Raw genomic sequence first — 26,140 nt, 5'->3', positions numbered from 1 at the left:
AATTCCCCCGTGTATGATATGCCTCTATCACCGATAATGGAGAGAAAAAGTATTGCGTTATGCCCCTGTGTTTACTGTAGATCTGTAGAACCAGCCTGCTGTTTACGGAGCATGAGAGGATTTTCAGAACGGCGTGATCAACATCCACGGTCCACACAGTGAACGCAGTTATTTTAAAATCTGGTGCATCACGACTCAGGAATGTACTGCCGAACAGAACGAACAAAGTGTCAGTCCAAGCCCTTATTGTGCATGCAGGCTCCAGAATGAAAAAAAAATAAAAATCCCCATTCCCGGGCCCCTTTTTGGAATCGGATATCAGACCCTAGTTGGCACCAGGCTCTGCGTCTGAATGTGAATGGCATCATTAAGCAACACAGCACTCTCTGGTGTTAACAGCACACCGCTGCCACTCAGGAAAGGTGGCGTGCCCCTCCATCACGCTCGTATGCCCCTCTCTATCTCCTCACCTCTGCCTCGCAGACAGATATGAATATGTATCGAGTCCTCCGCCGATAAGGAAGGGGGGGTGAGGGGCATGCGGGATTCGGGCCGGGGGGAACTGGGAACAATCAGAAGCAGATTCCTCTCTGACTTCAAGCTCATCTCGAGTTGCCAGACCATCAATTTAACAATGAGAGGGAATGTCAGCCACTGAAGGCAGACTGATAACCGGCGGAGTCTCCAGGTTTTAAACAACGCAAACACGTTACTGCTGGAGGATCCGTCCAGAAACATGTGAGTGTGGGGAGGTTCCGGTACATGTGGTGGCTGGTCTCATTGCTGCACATTCAGTCAGGGCCACCTGTTCTTTGTCATGCTGATAATTACTGAGGGGGGGGGGTGATAATTAAAACTGGTGTCGTGCAGGCAGCAACCACCTATTTCTTACCCCCCCCATCCAACCCTCCCTGTTCCCTCAGAAATGCAATATTAGTGGCTATATTACTAATAGAGTTCAAATCAAAACCAAATGAAGTGTTTTTGTTAGACCTGGCAAGGTTTCACCAGTGATATTGTTATGCTAATTATGTTAATAATGTAATGCATTTTAATGATTAACTCGTTTCCTAGTTGAACCCGCTTTGACTCATCCATATTGAAAATGCGTATGTGTTCACTGTTTCATTGCACAAAGGTGCAAGTAAAAATAACATTGTAAATATCAGCAGTACAAAAGGGGACGTGGTCCAGATGTTAACAATGTTAACATTCAAGATTGAGATAAAGCAAACATCCTGGGCACTGTAGACCTGTACATTTTTGGCCATACATTCCTTTAGGATGTAGAAGTCCTTCAGATGAATCAGGTGTGGGGGAACATGGACAGATCTGAGCTGTGTAAGGCTGGTGACATCCAGGACTGGGACATCCAGTGTTGGTGTGGGGGATGTGAGGGAACAAGACAATGGTGAGACAGGTAACACAATCAACAGAAAGCTTGACTATAGTCCTGTGTCCCATAGTTACCCATCTAGTGCAATTTTTTAATATTACCTAGCTACTCTCTAACTACTCACATGGCCATTTGTAATTATTACAATATTAACATTTAATAAATACTTTAATAATCATTTTCAAGCTGTGTTGTATTATTGTTATTCATTGGCAGCATTTTGTATGTCCCCTTTTTCATCAGGGATCTGCTTTGTGGGTCAGCTGGTTGGTAGCACTGGCTTTGGGACTCAAACCTCTAGTGACATAATCTACATCCTCGTCTGAGACCCTTATCTAAAGGCAATTCATTTTTTCTGTCCCAGCAGGGTGAACTGGGGTAATATGGGACTTCTGCTATGATGCCCTAGATTACACTGATTCACCCAGCATGAACTCTGGGGTTTTTGACAACAAAGTAAATATCATAGCAGTTCTGGTTCAAATTCTTGCATAAACAGTCTGTCAGATATCCGTGTCTGAGCAAAAACCCATCGGCATGCATGTCCCAATAAAAAACCCACAACTAAAGAGAGGACTGTTGTTGTTTCACTTGCTGTTTAAAATGGATGGAGAAATGAATGGAGAAAAAAAATGGCTGTATTGAAGATCTGTAAACTGTAATCAGGGTTCATCCAACCAGAGAACCAGCGATACCTGGAAATGACTAATGAACCAATCCCTTTTGCAGTGATTAATGCTGGAAGTCTTTATTTTTCATCTTTGCTTCAGTGAAATAGAGCAATTTCAACTGAAGGTCCTTCGCAGGAGCATGGCCTTCCGAGGAACGTCACAGGTCAGGGCTGTTGGGCCGAGGGCTCCGTATCCACAGAGTGTTTCTCCAGGCGAAATTTCTGTAGCCATCCTCAAAGCAGTAGTGACAGCGCGATGAAGAACTGCGGGGGAACATGTGGTCACTGTCAGAGCTGCTGAAGGATGCGCCGCTGCTTATTGAACGGAAAGGCTCGCAAGGCATCGACGCGATTCGTTAACTCCTGCAAAGTCACTGGAACAAAAATAAGTACGATCCAGCGGTGCCTGCGTTCAGGTTAAGCTCTGCGTGGACATTTCATGGGATCCTTTGATTGTGTTAAGAAGCACCGTGCTTCATAGTGCACGTTGAGCCGAGGCGACAGGCGTGGTCTAAACAGTGACATTAGAGTCGTCCTCCCTGTCTGTCTGCTTTACTTTATTTTGAAGTGTATGAAATCATGCCGGTTTTCCAGTTTTTCCACGCCGACTTGGCACAATAAGATGTCCGCCGCAAATGTAGGAACAGTGTAAATATCAAAATAACCCCAGGACTCGAAACTCTACAACTGGAAAGGAAAACATGCAGGAAACATCAGCAAGTCAAAGCGCCGCATTTCCTCAGAGCCGCCTCTCAAGCGCCGCTGGTGGGATTTGGGGAGGCATGAAGGTCGCGGATGAACCATGCCTCCGCCGCGTCCGGTGGAATTCCGGGCAGGGGAGGTGAAAGAGACTTGTAAAGTGACGTACACGATGAATGCATGCATTATGGCCGAAATAAAAAAACGGGCCCGCGCCGCCAAACCCTCCCTGACTCCTCCTCCTCCTGCATCACCGCGAGCCCCCAGACACCTGCAACTTACTATTAGCCCTCGCCCTTTTGTTTCCTTCTCTTCGCTACCTGTCATTACAGGGGCAGTTTGTTGTCGCACTTTCTTCTCTCCGCGCCGCCATTGATTGCGGGTTTGGGTTGCCGAACGGAGGGCGCGGCGGCGGTAGGAAAGTGTGTCACGGCTCCCAGGTTTCCTGCTGGAGGTGACAGCTGAGCAGAGTAAAGGAGAGGAGGAGGAGGAGGAGGAGGACGATTCCGGGCAAATCCCCTCTGAAGGACACCGCGCGCCCCCACCCGCTGCGCGCATGCGTCTCGGCCCCGTCCTCCTGTCTCCCAAATTTCTCATCAGCCCGCCCCTACACCCACCGCAGCCCCCCCATGGTCATTTCCTGCGGGGAAGTGACATTAGTGTCAGCGCAGCGTTATCTGAGGAAGAGCAGGCGCTGCTGAGGCCCGGCCAGACCCGCCCCCCTGTCCTTCTCCGGTTTCCTCCACCCTCCTCCTCCCCGGCTCCCCCGTATCTCCCTCGGCCCTCGGTGTTTTTATTTATCACCGCCTGTCGCTCTCTCTGTCTTTCTGTCTCTGTCCCTTTGGGATGTTGATGTATCACCCTGTGGACATAATATGATAATGCTTGATTAATACGATGATACAGTATCTGCCCAGTGTTGGAGATGCACACACTGACACACACTGACACACACACACACACACGCACGCGCACACACTGCGGTGGTGAGATAAGTGAGGAACATCTCTTTAATCTCCATCTCTCTTCGTCTCTCCTACAGGTGTAAGGAGCGCTACCACGGCCTGCGCTGCGACCAGTTCGTCCCCAAGACCGACTCCATCTTATCTGATCCAAGTAGGTGTCTGTCCCCTGTCCACTGCACTGACACCTGCAGGGCAACTCCGTAACAGGGCCATTAGTCATGTGACTGCCCCTTGGCCAATTGGAATTCGTTTACTAACACTGACGTCACGCACACCTACACACACACACACACACACACACACACACACACACACCCATGACTACCTGAATCTGGTCATTTTCCCCAGTGACAGACGTGTACAACAGTGCTACCTCATTAAAAAATGACCCCCACGATTTTAATTATTGCTCATTAGCATACGCGGCGACTCATTTCTGCTCTGAAGTCGACTCATTTGATTGGCTGACTAATCAATAAACGACGCACTGGCCCTTTTCGGAGTGTAATTATGTGGCTAATTTGAAGTTGATAACAGAAACCTTTCAATTGATAACTTTAATCAGGTTTTTTTTCCTGCATTTGTGATGTGAGGAGCTGATAGTCGATTAAAGCGAACCCTCGTTCGTCCCGCAGTCCCTGCTAGGCAATCGTTACTTTTCCCAGTCTGTCTCAGGGGACGGACGGGCCAGGCTGCAGGATTTTAAATCTTCTCAGCCAACAAGGAGGGAATAAAAAACGAAAAGAAAAGAAACATTCATTTTCGGAGACGCTCGGCTGCGTTGTGCTCTGTGAAAAGGAAGGGGGGAAGCGGGCGGAGGGAGGGTGTAGTTAGGAGGAGGCGTGTTCAGTCATGAGCCCTCACGCGTACGATGCTTTCTTGTGGATGAGCTGCAGAGATCTGGAGTGGCGAATAGAAACACCCCCCCCCGCCCGGTTCCTCGGATACGGCCGGACTTCCCCTGTGATCCCTGATTTTCTCTCTGCAAGAAAAGCTCAGGCCTCCACCGTCATCCATCATGTAGCAGTGACACCTACGCTCTCTCCTGGTTATTAGCTCCGCCTCCACAGTGGCAATATAACAGTGTTGCGAAAGGGGAGTAATTTAAAGATATTGCATCTCAGGAAAAAAGCACAAATGGCTTTAACCCTTTCTCTGCACCAATTCAGTTCAGATCGCCTGATTCCATACGGTGTTTTTCACTACAAGATTACCATCTTCTAATTTCACACAGGTTTTTTTTTTTTTAATTCCAGATTCTTACACTGCTGTTGGAGATCAGATACACATTCAAATCATGAAAAGGAAAAGATCACAGCAGAAAACAGCATCACTTTCAGTGGTTCCAGAAAGAAAATGACACAACAAAATCACTTAATGATAATAATAAATGTATTACGGAGTTCCAGGGAATGTTCATAGCATTTTAAAGAACGAAATCTATGAGTCACCACTTTGAGGCATGTCTGTGTATGAATCATGTGTATTTATAAAAACGAATTACAATGACAGTTTTATTACAGTGCAATTTTTATAATTTGACATTATTTGAGGATATTATTTACATTCTTTATATTATAATATGCATGGTAAAAAGGCCGAATGGCAGAAAATATCAAACAGAAAACTTGGCCTTGGCCTTGTCATTCTGATGAGTGTTATCCTTGTAATGACAAAATAGTGACAATAAGATCATCAATTTGATGACGTTACACATCAGTAAAATTTCTCCTTATGACATTGTTTTACGATTGCAAGGTCACTTGACCAGCTGAAGCTGAATTGTATCGATCAGAGTTTTTCATCAAGGACGATAAATCTATAGCTTCTCTGTAAGGGCTTTAAAGTCCTTATTGCCCCAACAGACATATGTAATCCAGGTAATCCACTCAAGGTGATGCTGTGCCATTACATATCAACATATCCGTAGAGTGAGATCACCAGTCCTGACATCTCATGGTACAGAACCACATATTCTCACCGATTACCAACTATAGAAAGGGATTCAGAACGGAAAAAAAATGTTCTTAATCTCTGCAGGCTGTATCCTACATACTAGCAGCGACAGAAAGTGATTCACAAGAGAACATTAGACAGACTGAGGAATATGCATTATGTTCCGTGCCGATGTTGGCAGCCCATTGTGCTGGTAATGCATCTTCATTCTGCCTTGTTACGCTTGTTGTTTTTGATCTCTGCTGCTCGTCTCTGCCGACCCCTCCTCACTTGTTTGTGGCCGAGTGTCTCTTTATTCACTTAGTTCCCCCAATGAGGCAAAAATCAGCCCCAGAGGTGTCCGGCTTTATCTGCCACACAAGGCTTTGCACGTCGACCCCTTTTCCCCCTCTCTGTTCTTGCAGCATCTAGCTCGGCACGCCGCGCAATCACAAATCATCCATGGCCCCATGCTCTTTGTCTCCGTATCGACCCGACAGAACGAAGCAACCAAGCAGTTGTCCCTAAGCGGGTCTGCATGGCCACGGCCACCAAATAACTGGCAGAGAGAGAACAGAGCGGGGAGGGCGGTGGGTGGACAGCGGGGATGGTGCAGAATGCAGCAGAAGTCAAGCCGTCACTAGTGGCTGCGCTTACGCGCTCCGGTCTGTCATCGTGAGGCAGAGGGGCTGCAGAGGGAGGGACCAGAATCCATTTCCAGCCGGGAGATGATCCAGCCTCCTGGCTGCTGGCAGCAAAGCGTGGAGACCCCCATCGGGGACAAACACATGGAGAGAAAGGGGGGGGGGGGGGGGGGGGGGGGGGGGGGGGGGGCAGTGGGACAGATAACGCTGACACATCTTTTAAATTCAACTGTTAGATTGATTGGTTGATTTGATGCTGGATTTCTGATTTTCCAGCTCAGGCCCAGTTTTACAGTGTTTCCAGCAGAGGAGGGGTCAATGAAGAGATGTCAGATTTGGGGCATTATAGCTGCCCAAAACTGTAATTATTATTATTATTATTATTCAAAAACTAAATGAATTAGAATTGTAGTGAATATAATGACACATTGAATTGAATCTTCACATAAAATGTGAAATGGTATATGGGAAAAATGTTTAAAATAACATTTTCCATTTCTGCAATACAACATACACAAAAGAAAAAAAATGTCCAAAAAGGTCTGTCTGTTTGACCATAAATACATAATTTAGGCGGGGTGTTGGGTGGGGCATTGTCCCCCACTCATGCTCAGGACCGGAACTGATACTGACAGCCTTCTGTAAATGTCTCCAGGGTGCTGACAACAGATGTGTGTGTGTGTGTGTTTGCTTTATGATAGCTGTTGATCAGGCCTTCCAGCCAGTGCCAGGCAGTAGAAGAGCATCCATGCTTAATGGTCTTGGGTGTGCTGCGAGTGCCAGCCGGGTGATTAGGCGGTTATGAATGTGGCCGTTACTGTGGATCTCTGCAGCAGCAGCAGCAGCAGTAGCTGCTTAGTGGAACGCCCAGAGATCGGCATCCATCAGAAATAAATAAATAAACACGAAAATGAAAATTGACACCACTGTGTTCAACACAATGCAGATATTGAATGTTCCCAGGGAACCGTGCCATAGCAAATCTATATATGCAGTTGAGGGCCTTTTCAGGAGAACATTATGCCACAGAATCCAAACAAACAGTGCGGACGGACATGTGCTGTCTCATTCATGAGGCTGGAATCAGTGCTGAAATTAGAAGTATTTCATTACATAATTTACTTACTGATGCACACGGTGGTACTTTTACAAACTGGGTACTAGAGTACAGTCAGAGTGTGATGCAGCTCCTCCTGGCACCACAACTGCTACTTCAGCGCTGATGATGAAGTTCTCTGTTTTAACACAGACGTTCCTAAATATGAGCAAGGCAGACAGAGGTTGCATGGGGCGTGTTCGTCATCTCCAAGATACCGTTAACAAGCAAGCGGTACATTTACATTGGACATTTAGTTATACAACTCATAAATTCTTCTTTTACATTTTAAAAGTCTGCACATTGACAACCATAAACATTATATTGTTAATATTTATCATATTTATTTTCAGACACTGAATGTTGCCCACGTTGGTTTGCTTAAAAAAAAAAAAAAAAACACCCATTTTCATCTGCTCTTATGCCACTGCACACTTCCCAGTCCTCAGTGCCACACTGTATAATTGCCACCCTTTCATATGTAAATATAAAAATATTTGCATAATTGTGCTGTGCTCTTTTGCTCTTTTAAATATCCGGTGTTGTTTATTCTGGACTGCCTTGTTGCTTATTTCTACTTGCACAGTCTCAGGTGAACGTTTCAATGCGCATGTGATGAAAAAAATGTAAAAATTAATATTGTTTATTTTTTTGGTATGTAATTAGTTAACAATTTAACCCGAAAACTAGTTCCAAGGGGTTATGAGTGAAGGACAGGGGGGAATAAAGATTCTAACAAAACTACTCTCACCAAATGCTATCAGCAGCATGTCTTTAATGCAATTTGAGATCAAATTAAATGTGTATTTGGTGATTGGAGTTTTTAGTAGCCGTGGCCCGGTCAAGGTCTCCGGGATGCCTGTTTCTCTTTCTGCTGCCCAGAGCCACCGCCGTTCTGCAGTTGTCACACTAATGACGTTTTAACTCCCACATGAATATATGCATGCTGCTGTGGCATGAAGGATCCCGCCTGCCATCCTCACAATTCATCACACAACAGATGGCCGGGCCTGACGGCACGCTTGATTTCCTGCCCCTCTATTCTTTTACATTTTTCTTTTTTTTCCCCTTTCCTTTCCTTTTCTCTCTTTTGGAAAAAGATTTTCATGAGCCAGTCCACTACAGAAAAAAGAGAGAGAGAATAATATTTTCGACCACCCCAGTCAGAAAAGCGATTAAGTATGAGGGTTTCATTGTATGATATACTAGATTTTTTAATTAGATGATATAACACTGGCGTGCAAAAATACATTATGATGGGATCGTTTGGATGAGTCTTCCTCTCTTTATCAGGCCCCACATCTCTCCTCCCCTCAGCCCACCCTTTACTGCCACTCCATTTAGCGTACACCACTGGGCCGGACGTTCTTACAGCACCAGTCATGGGGGATTGTGAAAAAGATGTTGGAGGAATTAATTAATATGCTTCCACCCCTCACACACACAGTATTCACAGCAAGGGGGTGGCAGACATCCCCTTCACTGTATTTTCCTGGTGAAATAGAAGATATGGCACATGGGGGCCTGTTTGCTAAGTTCACAGATCAGAATGCTTGAATTAAATTTAAGCATGTTGGAAGTGGGCGTGGTCAGCAGAGATCACGTTTTTGACGTCCACTGACACGTCCACTGTGTACAAGGGGTATTAGGCATGCAGAAAACGGACAGAAATGGAAGAGAAAGGGAGCAGATAAACACTGCACAACACCTGGGTGTGTGAGGTATTGACAGGAGGGATTTTAAGTGGCCTTTAGGCTCTTCCACTCGATCAATTCATCTTCTGGGTGTCAAAAGAGTTTTTCATCAACCAAAAAAAGGCTGTTGAAAACTCTGAAGCTGAATCTGTTTATTTCTTTAAGTCCTGAGGATGAAGATGCCCCATTCACAACATCCAGTTCAGTACTGGATACTTATGGCTCTCAGATTCTCCTCTGGACTGTTGCGGCCGCTGTTGTTTATTGGCTGCAAGGAGCACACTCTTTTTCCTGAAGACCTGTGTGTTTTCAGATGCTGAAGCACCATGAATCTTGCTGGCAGAAATAAAATGATACATCGTTGTAAGAAAGCACCCGGAATAATGGCAAGGATGGAGTGTTGTGTCTGCATAAACTAAATCATTTCTTTTCTGTTCCACTTCTCTCCAGCAGCAGATGAGCTGGGCATCGAGTTCATGGGTAAGAAAACTTTTTTTTTTTATAAAACTCTGTGTTCAGTTCCAATGCCCACCTTCAGAGGATGAATGTTAGCCTGTTGTCATGGAAACACAATGGTGTTGAGATGCTGTGGTCTGTTGGGCTCGGCCGTATAGCCAGGTCCTCCACCGACAGAGGGAGATTGAGCTTGAGTATGTGCCTGTGCATGCACATGAGGGTGTGTACATCTGCAGTGTGTGTGTGTGTGTGTGTGTGTGTATGGGAGGGCTATGGCTGTGAGTGTGAAAGGGAAAAGGCTGCGGCATTAATTACTGCACAGCCCCTGGGTGTGTTCCATGCTGAGACGGCACATTGTGTGAGCGAGACTCAGGGGAAGCAAAGAGCACACAGCCAAGGGAGACCTACACACATACACACACCCATGCACACAAGCATCTATACAAAAAGAGCCAAAAGAGACACACACACAAACAACAGGGTGAGACAGAAGCACCAAACACACACAGCCAATAGGAAGATGCCTTAACACACATACACTATACACACAGAGCCAGAGGAGGCATGCAGACAGAAATACACATACCATAAGTCAGCTGGGGTACACACACTATACACAGAGAGACAAGGACATGGGCATTATGTGTGTGTTCGCACACACACACACACAAGCATGAGATGCATCACCCTCACCACCCCTGCTGAGAACTAGAGGACGGCTCCACACACAGCTGTGGGGAAAAAAAGAAGCACTTCCATTTCTGTTGCAGCCATTATTAGGTGAAATTCAACACCAACACACCTCCTTCTACAAGATGAGCTGCTGATTTAGATGATCAGATCAATCAAACCTCGCCAAACAAGTGGGCTTTGCGCCACTTTAGCCTTCAGTAGCAGAAAACCGCCATTTTCAATTTATTAACAAACTCAGCTGATACAGTTTATGTTGACATTTAGAATTTTGATTCAAATGTGATCAGTTGATTATTAAATAATATAAATAATGGGTTTCTTTTTTTAGACATAGCACATCAACTGAGAAATAAGTGAAAAAGAAAAGGTTGCCAGATCTGTATCCATAAAAAAATACACATAACACCATGCACCGACACACCTGCTGCACACACATGTCCCATTTTCGCACACATACTGAACAGGCATACCTGCTGTACCTACTCTAGACACACACAGCACAGAATTCATGCCCACAATCCACCAGTGACTCCTTTCACACCCACCCTCCTTCCTGTCCTCCTACCAGTGTACCCCCACCAGTGTGTCTCTGTCTGTCTGGTGAGCGTGGGAGAGAAAATCCCGAGCAGCGTTCTGTTAGGCCGGCTTCACACACCTGTTTCAGTAGCATCACTTCAAACGAAAAAGAGGCGCGAGACGGGGGGAGGGAGAGGACGGAGGGAGGGAACTGACACGCTTTTCGGTTCCGTTCAGCGATTTTAATCTGGGGGGTAAATCAGTCCAGCCACAGCTATTTCACAAATGTGTGTGTGTGTGTGTGTGTGTGTGTGTGTGTGTGTGTGTGTGTGTGTGTGTGTGTGTCACAGCCTGACAGAAAGAGGAGAAAAAGTGTGTGTACGTGTGCACAGCCTCACAAGTTCCTGCACATTAACATTTTCATATACATATGCGTGAGCACTTGTCTGAGTGTGTGTGTGTGTGTGAGCTGCTCTACTTGCAAGTCTCCGTTAAGACTGTGTGTCCTTTCGGTTACCATGGTAACATTTAGGGTAGGGGTTAGTTAATTAGTATAAAATGTTTTAATATGTGCGTTTTGTATAATATGAAATATAAGCATGTGTGTGTAGGCGTAGGTGTGTGTGCTTCTGCAGCTGGGAATGGAAGGACAGAGAGTATCGATGCCGTAGGAAGGAGGGATGTGAGGGAAGATAGTGTGTCACACCAGAGAGCAGCAGAGACGAAAAAGGAGGCAGGAGTGGAGAGAAAGCAGGGAGGGAAAAGGAGGGGCGGGAGAAATGAGGCCGGAAATGAGAGGACAGAGAGAAAAGTAGATAAAAGGGGAGAAAGGCAGGGAGGAAGGATGCAGGAATGAGGAGATAGAAGATGAGGGTGATTACAACGGGAGGGTTGGAGATGAAGAAGACGAAGGCAGTTGGAGGACTGGAGAGAACAGGGGGACGGATGAGAGCGTAGAGGTTGGAGCCGGTGGGAAGCAGCTGTGTGTGAATGCATCATTAGCACACACCATTAACACGCACACACACACACTCACAACCACACACACACACACGACGGAGCCAGCTTGCACGCATGGATGCATGTGCACCTCCTTGCAGCCCCCCGCTCACACTGATACGTCTGTGAAATTGAGTGTGTGAGAGTGTGTGTGCGCAGTCATAGTGCAACACTTTTGGGAATTTTTGCACTAAAAGAAATGTATCTCATGCCGACCAGAGGCTGATGGTGGTGTTAATAACTTGTGATGCATTTCAGCAAGACAGTAAGTCTTAAAAAAAAATTAATAAATAACACACTGACAAGAAGTCAGCTGACTTAGCGATGAAAAGACTATTTCTGGCCTGAGTCTTAACAGTCCACCCCATCTGTATCTGTATCAGAGAGCAGGGAAACATACCAGAGACAGGTCCTGTCAATCTTCAGCATCGCCATGGGGATCGGCTTGCTGGGAGTGGCCTGTGTGGCGCTATACTGCCGGAACAAGTGAGTTATGACCTTGTTTGCATGTGTGTGTGTGTGGGAAGAAGTTGAATTGTCAGAGATGAAATGCGAAAAATCAAGGCCCGACTCGCAATAAGTTGGTTGGAGTTAATCATCGCTAAGGAGCAAGACAGGAAATTACATTTAAACGTAATTATATACACGGTACTGATTGCATTTTTTCATGTGTAACCAGATCAGAGTTCGAGAAAAGTTTGAAGTGCTGTCCTTTAAAAATACAATGATTGATGCAAAGTGAAAATCATTTATGACTCCCACAATGAGCTCAGGGACGTGTGTAGGGATGAACTGGTTGTATAATTCGATTAGACCAGTTGTCAGAGATGCAATCGTTTGATAACCCTCGCAGGAGACAGAGAGAGAAGCACCTCGGCGAAGGCCGGCACCTGCGGGACTGCTCAATCAACGCCTCCAGCCTCATGACGAAATCCAGCCCCAGGCCTCAGTGTGCCCTCCGTCTAGAGAAGGTGAGACAGATGCGTTGTGAAAGTGTAAGAATGGACATCGCGGGAGCCTGCTTTGTCTTGCATATGTGGTCTTTTTTACAAAAGCAGGCTCTGACACCTTTAATGAACCCTCAGTCCTACGGGTGGAGGACACAAGATGGACACAGTGTCCAGTGAAGGGGATACGCCATCCTGGTGGCAAAGTTCATTATTGGAATGTGGGTTCAGGGTAGAGTCCCACAAATGTGCAAACCTGCATTTCTTACACAGTTTGCATGCAGAAAATGCTGCTGCATGAGATTCTCTAGTTCTGTCGTTGCGATAATAACTAAAAGAATTGAGTTGGTTAGCTTTGTGGCACAGTGGCCATGGTAATGATAAGGTAAGTCAGGTAACTTACATAATTTTCCCGAAACAATGCTGTTCTTGACTTATTGTTTTGGAATTTTCAGAAGTTCTCTGTTTTTGCTGCATTTTTTCCCAGTTCTGATCCCAGACATGTGCAAAACATTTCATATTAACAACATGGGAAAAATGAAAAAAGAACAATTTTAGAAAAATGCTAAAACACTTTTACAAATATCGAGTGGTTGAAAGTGGAAAGGGGAGGTACGATAGACCGGAAGTGTGTTTTTTGCACTGTGAAGTAAAGTGATCATGAGACAGGACGTGATGTTTTGTTGGGATTATTTTAGCCAACTGGGCCGCTTTTGTTTTTCCTGTGTGTTTAAAAAAGACTGTAAAAGTCTTCTTTTTAATTGGTTTCAGTGATTTGTTAGGAAGACTTAATCGGAAGGTGATGTCATTAAAGGGATCAAGAAGTTCCACCCCGACCTGTATGTGGTTCGCATCTGTATCAGGCTGACATGGCTGCCTTTGTAGATGAAGTCCTTTATCATCTGCAGCGAGTAGTGGAACTTTTTTCCACAGCAAGTCTGTCCACAGCTTCCATGTTCTGTCACTGGGCAGATTCTGAGCACCCAAAAGGCCAACTGAGTAACACATTTAAAGAAATGTCAGCAACATATGGAAGTTGTTGTGACCTAGGGGTTAAGAAAGCGGCCACGTAATCAGAAGGTAGCCAGTTAGAATCCTGATCCTCCGAGGTGCCACTGAGCAAGGCACCGTCCCCGCACACTACTCCCCTGCCATCTATCATGGTGCCCACTGCTCACCAAGGGTGATGGGTTAAAAGCAGGGGACACATTTCTTTGTGTACCAATACAGATCTGGCTCCAGGTCTTGTTGTTTTAAGGACATTAATTTCTTATTCCTATACTTAGTTTGACACCATCTGGTCACATGCCTTGTGCTAGATAATATGTCATCATAAGACTTGGTTCTCACCATGTGAGATTCATAGATTTATTTTCTATATTTGGTTGCAGAAGTTCAGTAACAAAATCAATATTTCAGTGTATCAGTGTGTATTTCGCCGACAATGGCATTTATTTATATCCTCAAAAAAGGTCCTTGCTGTGTAGGCATTTTACACAGCTTGCAGTAGTTTGTGGATGGTCCCTTATTTAGTTTGGTTTTCACACTACCAAGAAGAACCTGTTCTGAAGAGTTTTGACAGCATTAGGACAGCGTTACAGGAATGAATTTTATTGCCCGCTAAACACTCTTATTTCGGCATAAGCGCGAGTAAGTGAGAAAGCAACTGGTCCCGCCCACACAAAACAGTGAAACCATACACATTTCCTGACAAAAGCAACCAAGTAAAATACCAGACGCTGCCAGATAAAAGGCATAAAAGGCATTTCTGGGTTGGAAAATGCATTAGCTGCTGCATTAACATCTGCTGCAGCTTTCAAACGCGCGGATACATTACACCCTCTAAATGCCCCAGCAGCAGTTGGATCTGAGCTGATGTCGTCCTGCCCAACTGTTGGATGGAAGACACCGTATTACGGTAATTGATACACGGTCCCTCCTACATCAGAATGGCTCTGTTAAAAACAAAACAGCGCCGAAAGAAAAGGAAGCAGCTCTGGCTTTTTTATGCTGAAGATACTGAGGCCTTTAGTCTTTGGATAGTTTACTCATGGCTTGTGGAGTCTGTACTCTTGACTTCCTTTTATTTTGAGTTAGCGGGGTCTTCGCCCGGGTTCTCCGGTTTCACCCCACTGTTCAAACGCATGCACGCTATTTGGATCGATGCGTTTGCTCCCTGCGCCCAGCGTACTAGCACTTTTACAATTGAGAGGCTGAAGAAGAAGGTGGAAGAGGAGGAACCCACGGGCAGTGTACAGTTTCCCGACGGGGTGCCTATTTCTTCCCTGACCCTCTTGGAAACAAACAAAACCAAAAAAGATTATGCAATTATGCCAGCAAGCGGGTCCCCGTGGAGGTTTCTCTCACCCTGTCCTGGCTGCAAGAGGGTGGTCAAATTTCCCTCTCGGGCTGGAGAACAACGCCAACAGTTCCCCAGGGGAGCGGGGAGGAGAGCGAGGACACGCTTTATCAGCCGGCGGAGTTTTAAATCCGACTGAGTCCCGCTAATGATGTTCCTGAGCACCGAGGGAGTCGGAAGCAGGATTGCGGCTGGCAGAATAACAGCATTATCTGATGACTTCAGCGGGAGCTTCGGAGCGCTGGGGCCGAGGCCGGGCTTGGGGCGGGGCGACGCGTTTCAGAAGAGTGCACTAACTCCTCGACTGTTGCACGATAATGGTTTTAATTTCGTGGGGATGGAGGGAAGGCAAAGGAGGAATGAAAGAGCTTCTTCAGAAATTCATTAATGTAATCTTGTCAGGGATTAATTTCCGACACCGGCAGAAGTCCCATGAAATATTCCCGGGATTGCAATCAGTATGTGCCTCCCATAATCTGCATCGGAAAATGTACAGTTTAATTAAAGTGACTCTCTCTGGCTCACAGGCTATATATCACTGAGCCCGTATCTACACTTTGGCCCTAACACTGACTGCATAATCCGCTCATTTGATGTAGAGGGGCTGAGGATATCAAAGCAGCATGAATACATAAGTGGGAGAAGAAGAGACCGAGTTGTGTGTTTTTGTAAGTTTCCATTATCTTCCCGATTATTTCTGCTTCACGCCGCGCTGACCGCTGCACTTCTCTCCGCAGTGCTGCAAGGCCCATGAGTCCTCCCTTCCACAAGGAGGCAGCGCAGCTCCCATCCAGTCCCCTCCCATTGCATCCAGTCAGGGTGGAGCCTTACCCAGAGGCAAACGCTTCAGGTACCTGTAATTATGCTCCATTTCACTCTCATATAGTTAATCCACCCAAGTAGAAAATTGAATAAAAATGCCTCAAATGGTACCATATGTTAATGTCAGAAAACAAAACAAACTGCTGTGGAATGCTGTGATGAATCGTGGTTATTGTCATCAGTAATAAACATGTACATTAGCATTTTTGCAAACGTCTGTGGCGCCAAATAATTAAACAAAGGGCTTCGTCTGTATGAAAAAAAAAAAAGAATCCAGAATGAATTGATCTCATAACCTTCTTCCAATATAAAACAGACCTGAATTTCACCCCAGCATACCACAAGCTCCGGTTCAGTAGATGGTAGTAGCCTTGTTGGTAACACACTCGCCTATGAACCAGACGACCACAAAGTCACAGGTTCAAACCCCACATGTTTCATGTGTGTCCCTGAGCAAGTCACTTAACCCTGAGCTCCAGGGGGACTGTCCCTCTAACTACTGTATATAAGTAGTTTCCTAAATGCCATAAAATGTATCTTTTCTGTTTTGCATCATTAACCATCTTACATTTTAGGTACAGTACAGTGGCAAAAACAACGCATTTAAATTGAAAGTTTTTGACCAATAATGTCATTTGATTCCTAGGAGTGGATCACTGTCACTTAGCCCCACCCAAAAGAAGAGAGGAGCCAGTCACCGCTCAGCATCATGCTGGACCCCACCCATTGTCCACAGCAGGAACAGTCTGATTGGATCAAGAGACTCAATCCAGGCTTACAAACACCTGAAGGAGCTTGAGCCAGCAGAAACAGATTCAGAGACCATGAAACGGTGCGTAAAAGTGAAATCTAAGAATAAAAAAATGTATTGCAATATAATTTTACTGCAATTGTAAAAATGTATATGTTTGTTTATTGATCTGTCATGATTCATTATCCATTTAATTGTTCTTTTTATGTTTGAAATAATAACGTTTTGATGTACCTGTTCCAGAAAGAAATAAAATCAGATATGTATTATGTATTAACTCACTGCGAATATCCTGTAAACCAGTAGTGACAGGGACAGTCACCTGGGAACAACCCAGGGTTAAGTGACTTGCTCAGGGAGAGCATGGTAGAAAGTGGGGTTTGAATCTGTGACTTTGTTGTATGGTTCATAGGCGAGTGTGTTACCCACTAGGCTACTACACTCCCTCACCAACTATGTTACTCAGGGTCGTGGCAAATGGAGCCCATTGCAGGAAATTTGGACTCGTCCAGTGCATTCAAACTCCATACTCTAAAGGTTTGAATCTGTATACAAACTCACAACTTTGGAAGTATGAGGCCATATCACTAACTGCTGCCCCTGCCGCCCCTGGTTCCTTTCAATCGAATAAAAAAGTTGCCAAGACTAGTCAATTCAGGTGAATAACTCAGTCTGTGGTAGAGTTCTTCAATCCAATGCTTATGGGTAAAAATGACAAAAAAATCAGCAGCATGGGCTTTTTTAGACAGTTTGGATTTAGCAACTCATCTTTCGAAAGTGAAAGTGAAGTGATTGTCAGCGTGAAACACTGCACAGCACCGTGCGCGGTGCACACAACGAAATGTGTCCTCTGCTTTTAACCGTCACCCTTAGTGAGCAGTGGGCAGCCATGACAGGTGCCCTGGGATCAGTGAGTGGGGACGGCACCTCATTGGCACTTCGGCAGCTCAGCATTCGAACCTTCCTACCTGCTAGGCCACCACTGCCCCGCCACCCCCACCCACTGGGCGGATGCTTTCTCCCTAAGAATGTTAAAAAAAAAAAAAAGATATCTGACCAAGTGGATGAGTTTAACTATTGACTCCAGAATGTCTTTTTTTTTTCTTTTAAGTGCAAGTTGCTCCAGAGGCCATTAGGCAAGACTTCAATTAAAGGGACACATCTTAGAACTCAATACCCAATAATTGTACTTTAGCTCCCAGAGAGACACTACCGAACACAATCTAAATGCAATCGCTAGTAACTGAATACGCTTAAGCCCACATGTTGTGGGGGAGTTTGCGGAGTCCCAGCTGTTTCGGGGCGAACGCTGCACGTCACCCCTCGATAAAAAAATAAAAACAGACACTGTTCTTCCCGCAGCCATGCTCACGTCGGAGATGTCAGACTGATGCACTCATTAGCGAGCCAACTTGATCTAGCTTCACAGCGACTGGTAAACTACAGCCGCTGCCAAAACACGTTCTGTTTGACCCATTTCCATAAATTATATTCTGAAACAGTGCGGCGCCGAGCCGAGGAGGTTCTGTCAAGGGCTGCGGATGCGACGTCTTCCCCGTTCATGCATACACACACACACACACACACACACACACACACACACAAATGGCTGGGAAAGAGAGGGAAGTACTATTTATTCACGTTCAGAGAAATGAATCTCTGACAAATAAATAAATCACTGCAAAATGCATTGCTTCAGATAACACCATTGTCCAGTGGCGGAGTTGAAGGACTCTTTTAAGTATTCTGCACTTATTTTCGTTTTTAATTAACTCCAAATAAGGCCTTCGCTCAGACCAGGAGCTCCGGACCAGCGAGAGGCGAGCCGAGCTTGGACTGACCTATTTCTTGACTTAACTGCCTAAGAACACTAACTGCACCTCAAAAAACCTCTCCCCTGTTGCCATGGAGACACCCTGTGGTCTCTGGGAACGTGGAACGAGGGAGAAAGGAGAGAGCAAGAGAGCTCACTTCGTATTCTGACAAGCTAAATCCTCTGCAGAACGTTGCTGGTTTCATTATAAACTCACCAAAAAAAACACAGACATTTACCTGTCAGCGACGGCACCGGCATCCAGAGGAAGTTTGCCACCGGAGTTGTTTTATTTTTAGCACTGTTTGGATCTTCCGAATTAACCTCCAACTACAGTGCACTTCAAATCACTGGGGAAGAGAGCCGGCTGAATTATTTAGGCCCGGCAATTCAGCGCCCTTTGAGGCCAGACGGAGAACAATAGTGCCGTCTCCGAGCTGGATTTCTGGAGGTCTGACTCGGCGGTTGTCGGGGTGGCAGTGCCATGTCAGCCACATCTGCTCCCCCGCCCAGACGCTGGCACCCAGACTCCCAGGATAAGCCGCGGAGTGCTTAATGGTTCTGGATGAAAGCGAGGAAAGGCCAGTCTAGTCCCTAACGCCAGACTTCATCTTCCTTTGGCTGCTCCCGTTTGGGGTCGCCACAGCGGATCAACTGGTCTGGTTCTAATTGGCTTCTGGCGCGTAGTTCAGACTACACAAGCTTAACATTTATTTTGTGGTTGCTGATTAGTGATCACCAGCCACTTTGTGATACTCCAGATAATCAATGAGAGCGCGGGGACTGGTGAAAGACGGGAATGACAGAAACAGATGGGGGACTTCCGTTTGATCATTAGATGACATTCGAAAACAACATCTACGGGAAATTTGGACATTTTTAAAACTCCTGTTTCTCCAGAGAGTCACATCAATTTCCTTGGTTCTTCTGCCCGCATTCTCCACCGCAAGAGATGGCCTGGCGGGTACGGAAGCGGACCCTTGATCGAAAGGTTGTAGGTTCAAATCCCAAGTGCCACCGAGGTCCCCTTGTTCAAGGCACCGTCTCCACACACTGCTCAGGCTCCTTGTGTGGCTGCCCACTGATCTTTCATGGTGTGGGTTAAAAGAAGGGGTCACATTTCACTGTGTGCACTGGGTACTGTGATGTGGTCTGTCACAATTCATGACTCCCTCTCTTTCACATATCTTTTCTCTGACGAAAGTGTGCAAAGATCAATCATGTCCCTAATGGCTAGTTCAAACTACACGGTTTTAAGCCCAATTTTGAGGTCGCCGACCAAATCACTTGATCAGAGGCAACTCAACCTTTCTTTGGTGAGCTTCCATCGAATTGTGTGTACCTGGTCAAGAACAAAGATGCTCACCAACTCATCGCTGAATGTGACCAGCTGTATAGCTGTGAGCTACAAGTGTGAGCTACAACCAGCAAGACGGCACAGGATGATGGATGGCAGAAAGAGGCGGTACCTCCAACTGTCTCTGTGAAACCATACTGCCCACGTTTGCCAGTTGTGACCCAATTCTGTTTGTGTGTCGATCGAACTGACCATCGTGTAAACTTGTATTTGTTGGTTCAAGTTTTGCTGCAGGGTCATATCATTTCCTGTCTCACTACTCTCTTATCGTTTTTGATGAAAGCATTGACTGGTCAATCAAGTCCTTAACACTTAGTTCAGACCGACCAAAATCCTCGATCAGAGGCAAATCAATCACCAATCGCTTTGTGTGAGGTCACTCACCACCTCACCACCAGTGAGCTACACCCAATGCAAGAACAGGGAATGGCGGATAAAGGGGTGACAGAAAGTGGCAAGGACCTCCAACTCAAACCCTTCAAACTTTTTTTAAATTCCTGTATTGCTTGAGGGTTAAATAATTTCCTGTGTCACCTCTCACATGTCTTTTTTTTTAACAGAATGTTATTTCGGAGACTTAATGGTCCAGTCAGGGATGAAAGATCGTGCAGTGTTGTACAGCACTCGCGTTAGTCCAGAGTTCTGCTCCGCAAGCTTTTAGCGATTCAAACTGGCATTGACAACTCTGCCACTCGCAAACTTTGTGTAGTATACTTAGGTGGCTTGGTCATAGTTTTTCGAGATCCCTCAGCATTATTCCATCCTACTTTGCGCTCGTGTGATAGCGGGCGCTCCTTTCCCTTCGCTGTCAATGGGCAAGGTGTGCCGCGTTTGATAAGGAACGCTGTTGGCGCAGCTCAAAAAACATCCGTCAAATGAAGCAGGTGGAGGTTCACGAACGTGGGTCAGGGACAGGTGGCCTTTGATGGCGAGGTGCTTAAAGGTCCGCGAGAGGAACTTCTGAGTTAGTGTTTACACTGCCAAAGTCAGACGGCCCATGCAGGGGGATTATGAATAATTACACTTCCAACTGCCTGCAAAATTATTTAGCTGCTGCTAACATGATTTAGTGATAATATTTTCAATGTGTCTTTTTGTTTTTACTCAATCATTGGGAGAAAAAAAGTCATTAAGCGAGTGTGTAACTGTGATGATGATCACCCATTTGATGTCATCTGCTTTTCTTTAATTAGGTGCAAATCCCAGATGACCAGGGACCACCACCACAGCGCGATTCTCAGTGTACAGGTTGAAAGTTCTCCTCGCCAGCTCCTCACAATGGCAGCGCCTTCAGTCGTGCCGTGTACCCGCCTGGACCAGGGGATGGTGGTGCTGCCACTGTCACCCCTGGCTAACCGCACTCCTCCCGTTCCCATCATCCCGTCTGTCCAGGGGCAGAAGAACTGCGAGGAAGGACTTGATGGTGCAGACGTCCACCAGGCCGTCGGCAGCGAAGCTAGATTGGGGTCGTCGGAAGGTCCTGGCTATACTCTTGCTAGCCCCTCTAAGACTGTGCTGGGGTCAGGAGCTACATCTAAACACAAAAGCCTTGTCACGTACATGACAGCCTTGGGATCAGGGGCACGCACCAGCCGCGTTAATACGGTCATCTCGGTGACTGCGCTGGGGCCTGGGGGCCACAGCACAGAGTACAGGGCGAGACTGTGCCCCGCCTCTGCAGTGGCCCAAAGAGAGGAGCCCGGGAGGGTCCTGCCCCTCCCCCTTACCTGGGAGACAGTGGAGGACACTGGTCTGCATGATCCAGTGACAACTGAGTCCAGGGGCGTGGCCTGTGCAACCTCTTCTGCAAGCTGAATGGACAAATTTGAGCAGAGACTCTGCCCTCTTGTGCTAGAGAGAGGGTTGCGCCGCAACCTTGCCTTCGGAAAATTGACCAATCACAAACAGTGGCTTGACTGCTGATGAGAACAAAATATAAAAAAAAAAAAACACTGAAGTAATTACAAAAAAAGATGAAAAAAGATCACAATGTGAAACAAAAAAAATATATATGTAAGGATTATGACTACTGGAGGGATGTTGAGTTAACAGATTACTGAAAAGATGATTTATATGCCACTATTTAACAAGAACAAACTTAGAAGCCAAATAGTGTGTCATCTCTATGTTGTTTCTCTATTGTACAAAATATTAATATATATGTCATAAATCTATGTATGTCATATATACAGTATATATGACATACACATTGACAAAATAAAGAATATAGAATATGGTACAAATAACTTTTTTTTTGTGGGGGGGGGGGCTCATTGGCTTGAATTGAGAATGTGAATTGAGGTACATTGGCACCCCGAGACTGTGACGACCACGACATTTGAACAGACGCTGGCAGCGCTTCCTTTCATCCAGCAGACTGTGCTTCATTGCAAGCAGGTGTCCGGCAATATCGCACAGATCTACAAAAGTGCACGTTATCAGAGTCACTGTCCTTGTTGCCATGGCAAGTCAGATCCTCCTTGCCGACAATGGCAACCCGCATCCATTGAGACCGTCGATGGATTTAATTTTTTTTTTACTTGTTTATCTCCTGTGAAAGTTCCTGCGCCTAATTAAGCCCCGGCTCGTTATTTTGCATCAACTTTTTTGGTGAAAAAAAAAAAAATTATGCAGAGAGGCAGCGGAAAGTTTTTTAACTAGCTGTCTGTTCTTTTTTTTTTTTTTTTTTTTTTTTCAGGTGATGGTGCTGCTTTCCAGAGGAATTAATCAGCATAAAAATGTTGGCAGGATAGCGTGTCTTTTGTTGTTTTGATATCAGCCATTAGAGTGTGATGACATGTAAATGGTCGAATTGTTCGTACCTGGCTCAGCTCAGCACACATAAATCATGTGAGTCAGCCTTGTGTTTCGATTTTTTTGTTTTTAGGCATATCTGCAGATATCTGTAACCTTCACCTAGCGCCGACAGATCCCTACTCATTTCTCCAACTTCAGACTGGAATAAAGTCTGGAATAAAGAGAAAAATCAGGGGAAGAGTGTGCTTCTTTCCTCCCAAAGTCCCACAACCAGCTTAGCTACCGAACTATTATTAATGAAAGCAGGATGTTTCCCCAGGCAACCTGCTAACAATATCAGAGGAGGGATGACAAACAGATGCTCGACAAGGGGCCGCAACATCGGAATTAGTGCAGGGCTGCGAGGTAGGACGCCAGAAACGGCGACACAATGGGGACAGGAGCCAGAAGTGAGATGTATCTGTCACCTGAAACGAGCTGCGCCATGGCTGGGGACATTTCTGTTGCCCGCCCCCTCCCCGAAACCTCCACCGCCATCACGATTCCCCCGAATCTTTAACTGTTTGACCCCCAGAGTGCCTTGTCAAGCAGAGCTTGTCCCCTCAAACGTCTTCAGCGGAGGTGAGAGGGGAGGAAAGCAGGAAAAGGCAAGAGAACAGGATAGGAACATAGAGGAGTGATTCCTACAGAACGAACACGTGCTGGTTGGTAAGTAAACCCGGCGGCCTTGGGTCAAGACAAAACCGCAACGCTGCGCTCAGCAGTGGAGCGGTGTGAAGCTTTCACCCACAAACGGGAATCTGACACCTCGGAAGTCAGCAGTTCCAGGACAGCAAAGTAATTGATTTGCATTCCCACTCATTCCACATATCCATCTCCAAGATGATTAGCGAAGAATTTTCAAAATACAGAAAAAGAAGATATTTACTGAAATGAGCAGTTAGCATGTTAACCAGCTACATTGACCTGATCTGAAGATGCTTATATTTAAAAGAAATATTTCATACTTTAATTAGAAATGCGTTTATTAAGAGTATTTCTGTGAAATAGTGCCTCCTGTTTGGAGGACCTTAAACTCTCGATATATATATATAATAATGCATATTGCACAATAAACTTAGTTCAGTCAGGTAATGACATAGAATGTCTAAGTTGTAAACCCAATAGAGACTCATGTCAACAAGACCTGGAAATTATGCACACAAATAATACAGAGACACAATAGACATACATCTTAACAGGTTTAAAAAACTATAACTATATATTTCAATCATTCAGACTTTCATGCATCTAGGTGCAACATAAGGTAAACCAATACATCCAATAAAAGTGCAATTCAAAAATAATCCAATTATTAAACTAAAATTAAATGTTAAGCATGACATTGATCACATCAATGAAAAAAATACAATTAGCGTCTGCTATGGTAATAAATGTGATTCGAAATTCAATTATGATGATCTGCAAATGAGCAAAGAATCTCTAGAAAGCAGCTGGTAACACACCAAGATGTCGTTGCGTTGACAATATTCAGACCATAATCGTTGCTGCAATTTCACACTTGTTTGGATTCATATTTGTTGATGACATGAACATTAATGGCTACGGCAAAGACTTTATATTTAATCTCAGTTCAATCATTGGCTACAACAATTTGAAACAGCAGCACTCTTATTATCAGACCTCTTGGTCTTGAAAACAAATGGCATTTTTGACTGAAAGCTGCACTTAACTCAATGCAAAAAAGCTATTTCTGATTTTTTATAACGTTGATTCTCACATGGAGGCTCTTTCCTTTCCTGCTGGGATGCTTTATTTAAACCTTGAATTGTGAAAACACCTTCAGATCCCCTTTTCATTTGTCTTAAAAGTGAAATCCTTTATTTTTATGACACCCGAGTGTAAACACAATTACGGCAGTAAAGACGAACTGTAATTTGTACAGAGGGGGCTTAACTCCCCTCCTTCGTTTTACCCCTCACCACGCTGTTAATGTGTCACGGCCCAAATGTGATTTATGCCGAGGAGCGTGCATCAGCATTTGTGGAAAGGCTTCACCAAATGCATGCATGCGAGGCCATGTGCCCAACGCAGCAGTGTCCTGAGGACCTGTTGTGGAGCGAAGCAGGAATATGCAGCTCCTCCCTCCACTTTATTTACGCGGCAAAGTGTAATTACAGACTGTTTTTTTCCCCACCACCCTGATTGCAGCACTGACACCCTATTATTTAGTTTTATATGTTTTTTATTCCCTGTGCAGCCCACTGGTAAAGATCTCATTGTTTTAGTAGACTTAATCATGGCTGTGCAGAAAGTGTGACAGGTTATCTGCAGCACGAGCATAACGATCAGATGTTTAATTTGATTCTAATGGCGAGCGATAGTAACCCGCACGTTTTAAATGGTTGGCTGTCCCCATGGGCCGCTTTGCCCAATGTAATTTAATGCAAACCATTAAACGTGGACTGCAAGGTTTGTTAAAGCAAAAGCATTTTTTTTTAAATACTCACAATCCCAGCATGCAACAGCTCCTGTTGTGGACTTTTAACGAACGCATTGATTTGAGTACAACACGACCTGAGAAGGAGGTCACTACTGGTCATTTCCAGCCAAATGGACAACTCGGGGTAATTCTTTTGTGCAAAGTTTTTGTGTTCTACTTATACTTCCTCTGATCCGAAATTCCTCTCAGGACTGTCTTCTGTTTTTTATTTTATTACTTTTTTTCGAGCCCAGTGAACCAGGACAGCGGTGAAATTGCCGGGCAGAAGCAATACTCCTGATGCTGCCACCAAATAGGTGGGAAGAAGCCATCAACTGGCTTAATTGTGCATGCCAGCCTTAGTGCTTCCCAACCTTCTCAGGTATCGGGTATCATGTCACCCTGAGGAGTGGAGAGGTACTGTAATTGGAAGGTATAAAATGAGAGGAAATCTAAAATACACACACACACACACACACATATATATATATGAAGATTCTAAAGTTGAACGAGACAAAGTGAAGGCCTGGCAGCGGAGCACACTGACCTTTATGCTTCATTAATACCTGATCATTATGTTAAATCATCCCAGTGCTGATGCTTTTAAATGTATAATCTTTACCTGAGACACAGGAAGGGTCCTGAGTACGTTGTTAAGGCTCACTGTCAAGTAACAGCTCTGCTGATAAGAAGTCATGCTAAATATAGACAGCACGTAAGTGCAAAGTGAGATCCCACACATTTGGCTTGGAATCATAATTTCTGCAGCAATACATCTCGGACAGAAGTTTACAGATAAATCTGGGAGGCAGGCAGATGGCCAAATGCCAAACACGATTTCTCTAAAATATTTTTTTATGAGCAAAAGTTCTTTAAAAAAAAAAAAAAAAAAACAACAACAAAACATTTTGAACATGCAAATCGCTTAAGTTGTGTGACACTGGGATTTGATCAAATATTCAGACTTAGGCCTATATTTTTCGCAGTGCTATATAAGCATGTGGGGCATCTTCAGTTTTGTGATATTGTTTGTCTTTTGAATTTACTGAAATAAAAAGACACAAACAGAACTAGTTATCTATATGTTGG

The 26,140-nt window shown here is 45.1% G+C and overlaps 1 protein-coding gene across 2 annotated transcripts in view; it reads left to right on the top strand.

The window, feature by feature from the left end:
• Positions 1 to 21,818, top strand: part of nrg3b (neuregulin 3b) — a 144,344-nt gene extending 122,526 nt beyond the window's left edge. The window contains exons 3-9 of one of the 2 annotated variants that reach the window (XM_028989530.1): positions 3,808 to 3,881; positions 9,553 to 9,579; positions 12,147 to 12,249; positions 12,617 to 12,734; positions 15,807 to 15,919; positions 16,538 to 16,723; positions 21,006 to 21,818. In XM_028989530.1, the coding sequence (XP_028845363.1) occupies positions 3,808 to 3,881; positions 9,553 to 9,579; positions 12,147 to 12,249; positions 12,617 to 12,734; positions 15,807 to 15,919; positions 16,538 to 16,723; positions 21,006 to 21,627 (1,243 nt within the window). In that variant the 3' untranslated portion in view covers positions 21,628 to 21,818. Of the gene's footprint in view, positions 1 to 3,807; positions 3,882 to 9,549; positions 9,580 to 12,146; positions 12,250 to 12,616; positions 12,735 to 15,806; positions 15,920 to 16,537; positions 16,724 to 21,005 lie in introns of both variants that reach the window. The other variant, XM_028989529.1, reaches the window with a different exon arrangement.
• The last annotated feature ends 4,322 nt before the right edge of the window (positions 21,819 to 26,140 follow it).

This window comes from Denticeps clupeoides, chromosome 8, assembly GCF_900700375.1.
Source record: "Denticeps clupeoides chromosome 8, fDenClu1.1, whole genome shotgun sequence".
In the NCBI taxonomy this organism is placed as follows: domain Eukaryota; kingdom Metazoa; phylum Chordata; class Actinopteri; order Clupeiformes; family Denticipitidae; genus Denticeps; species Denticeps clupeoides.
The sequence above is the reverse complement of the archived record's forward strand: the minus strand, read 5'-3'. Positions and strand labels throughout refer to the sequence as shown.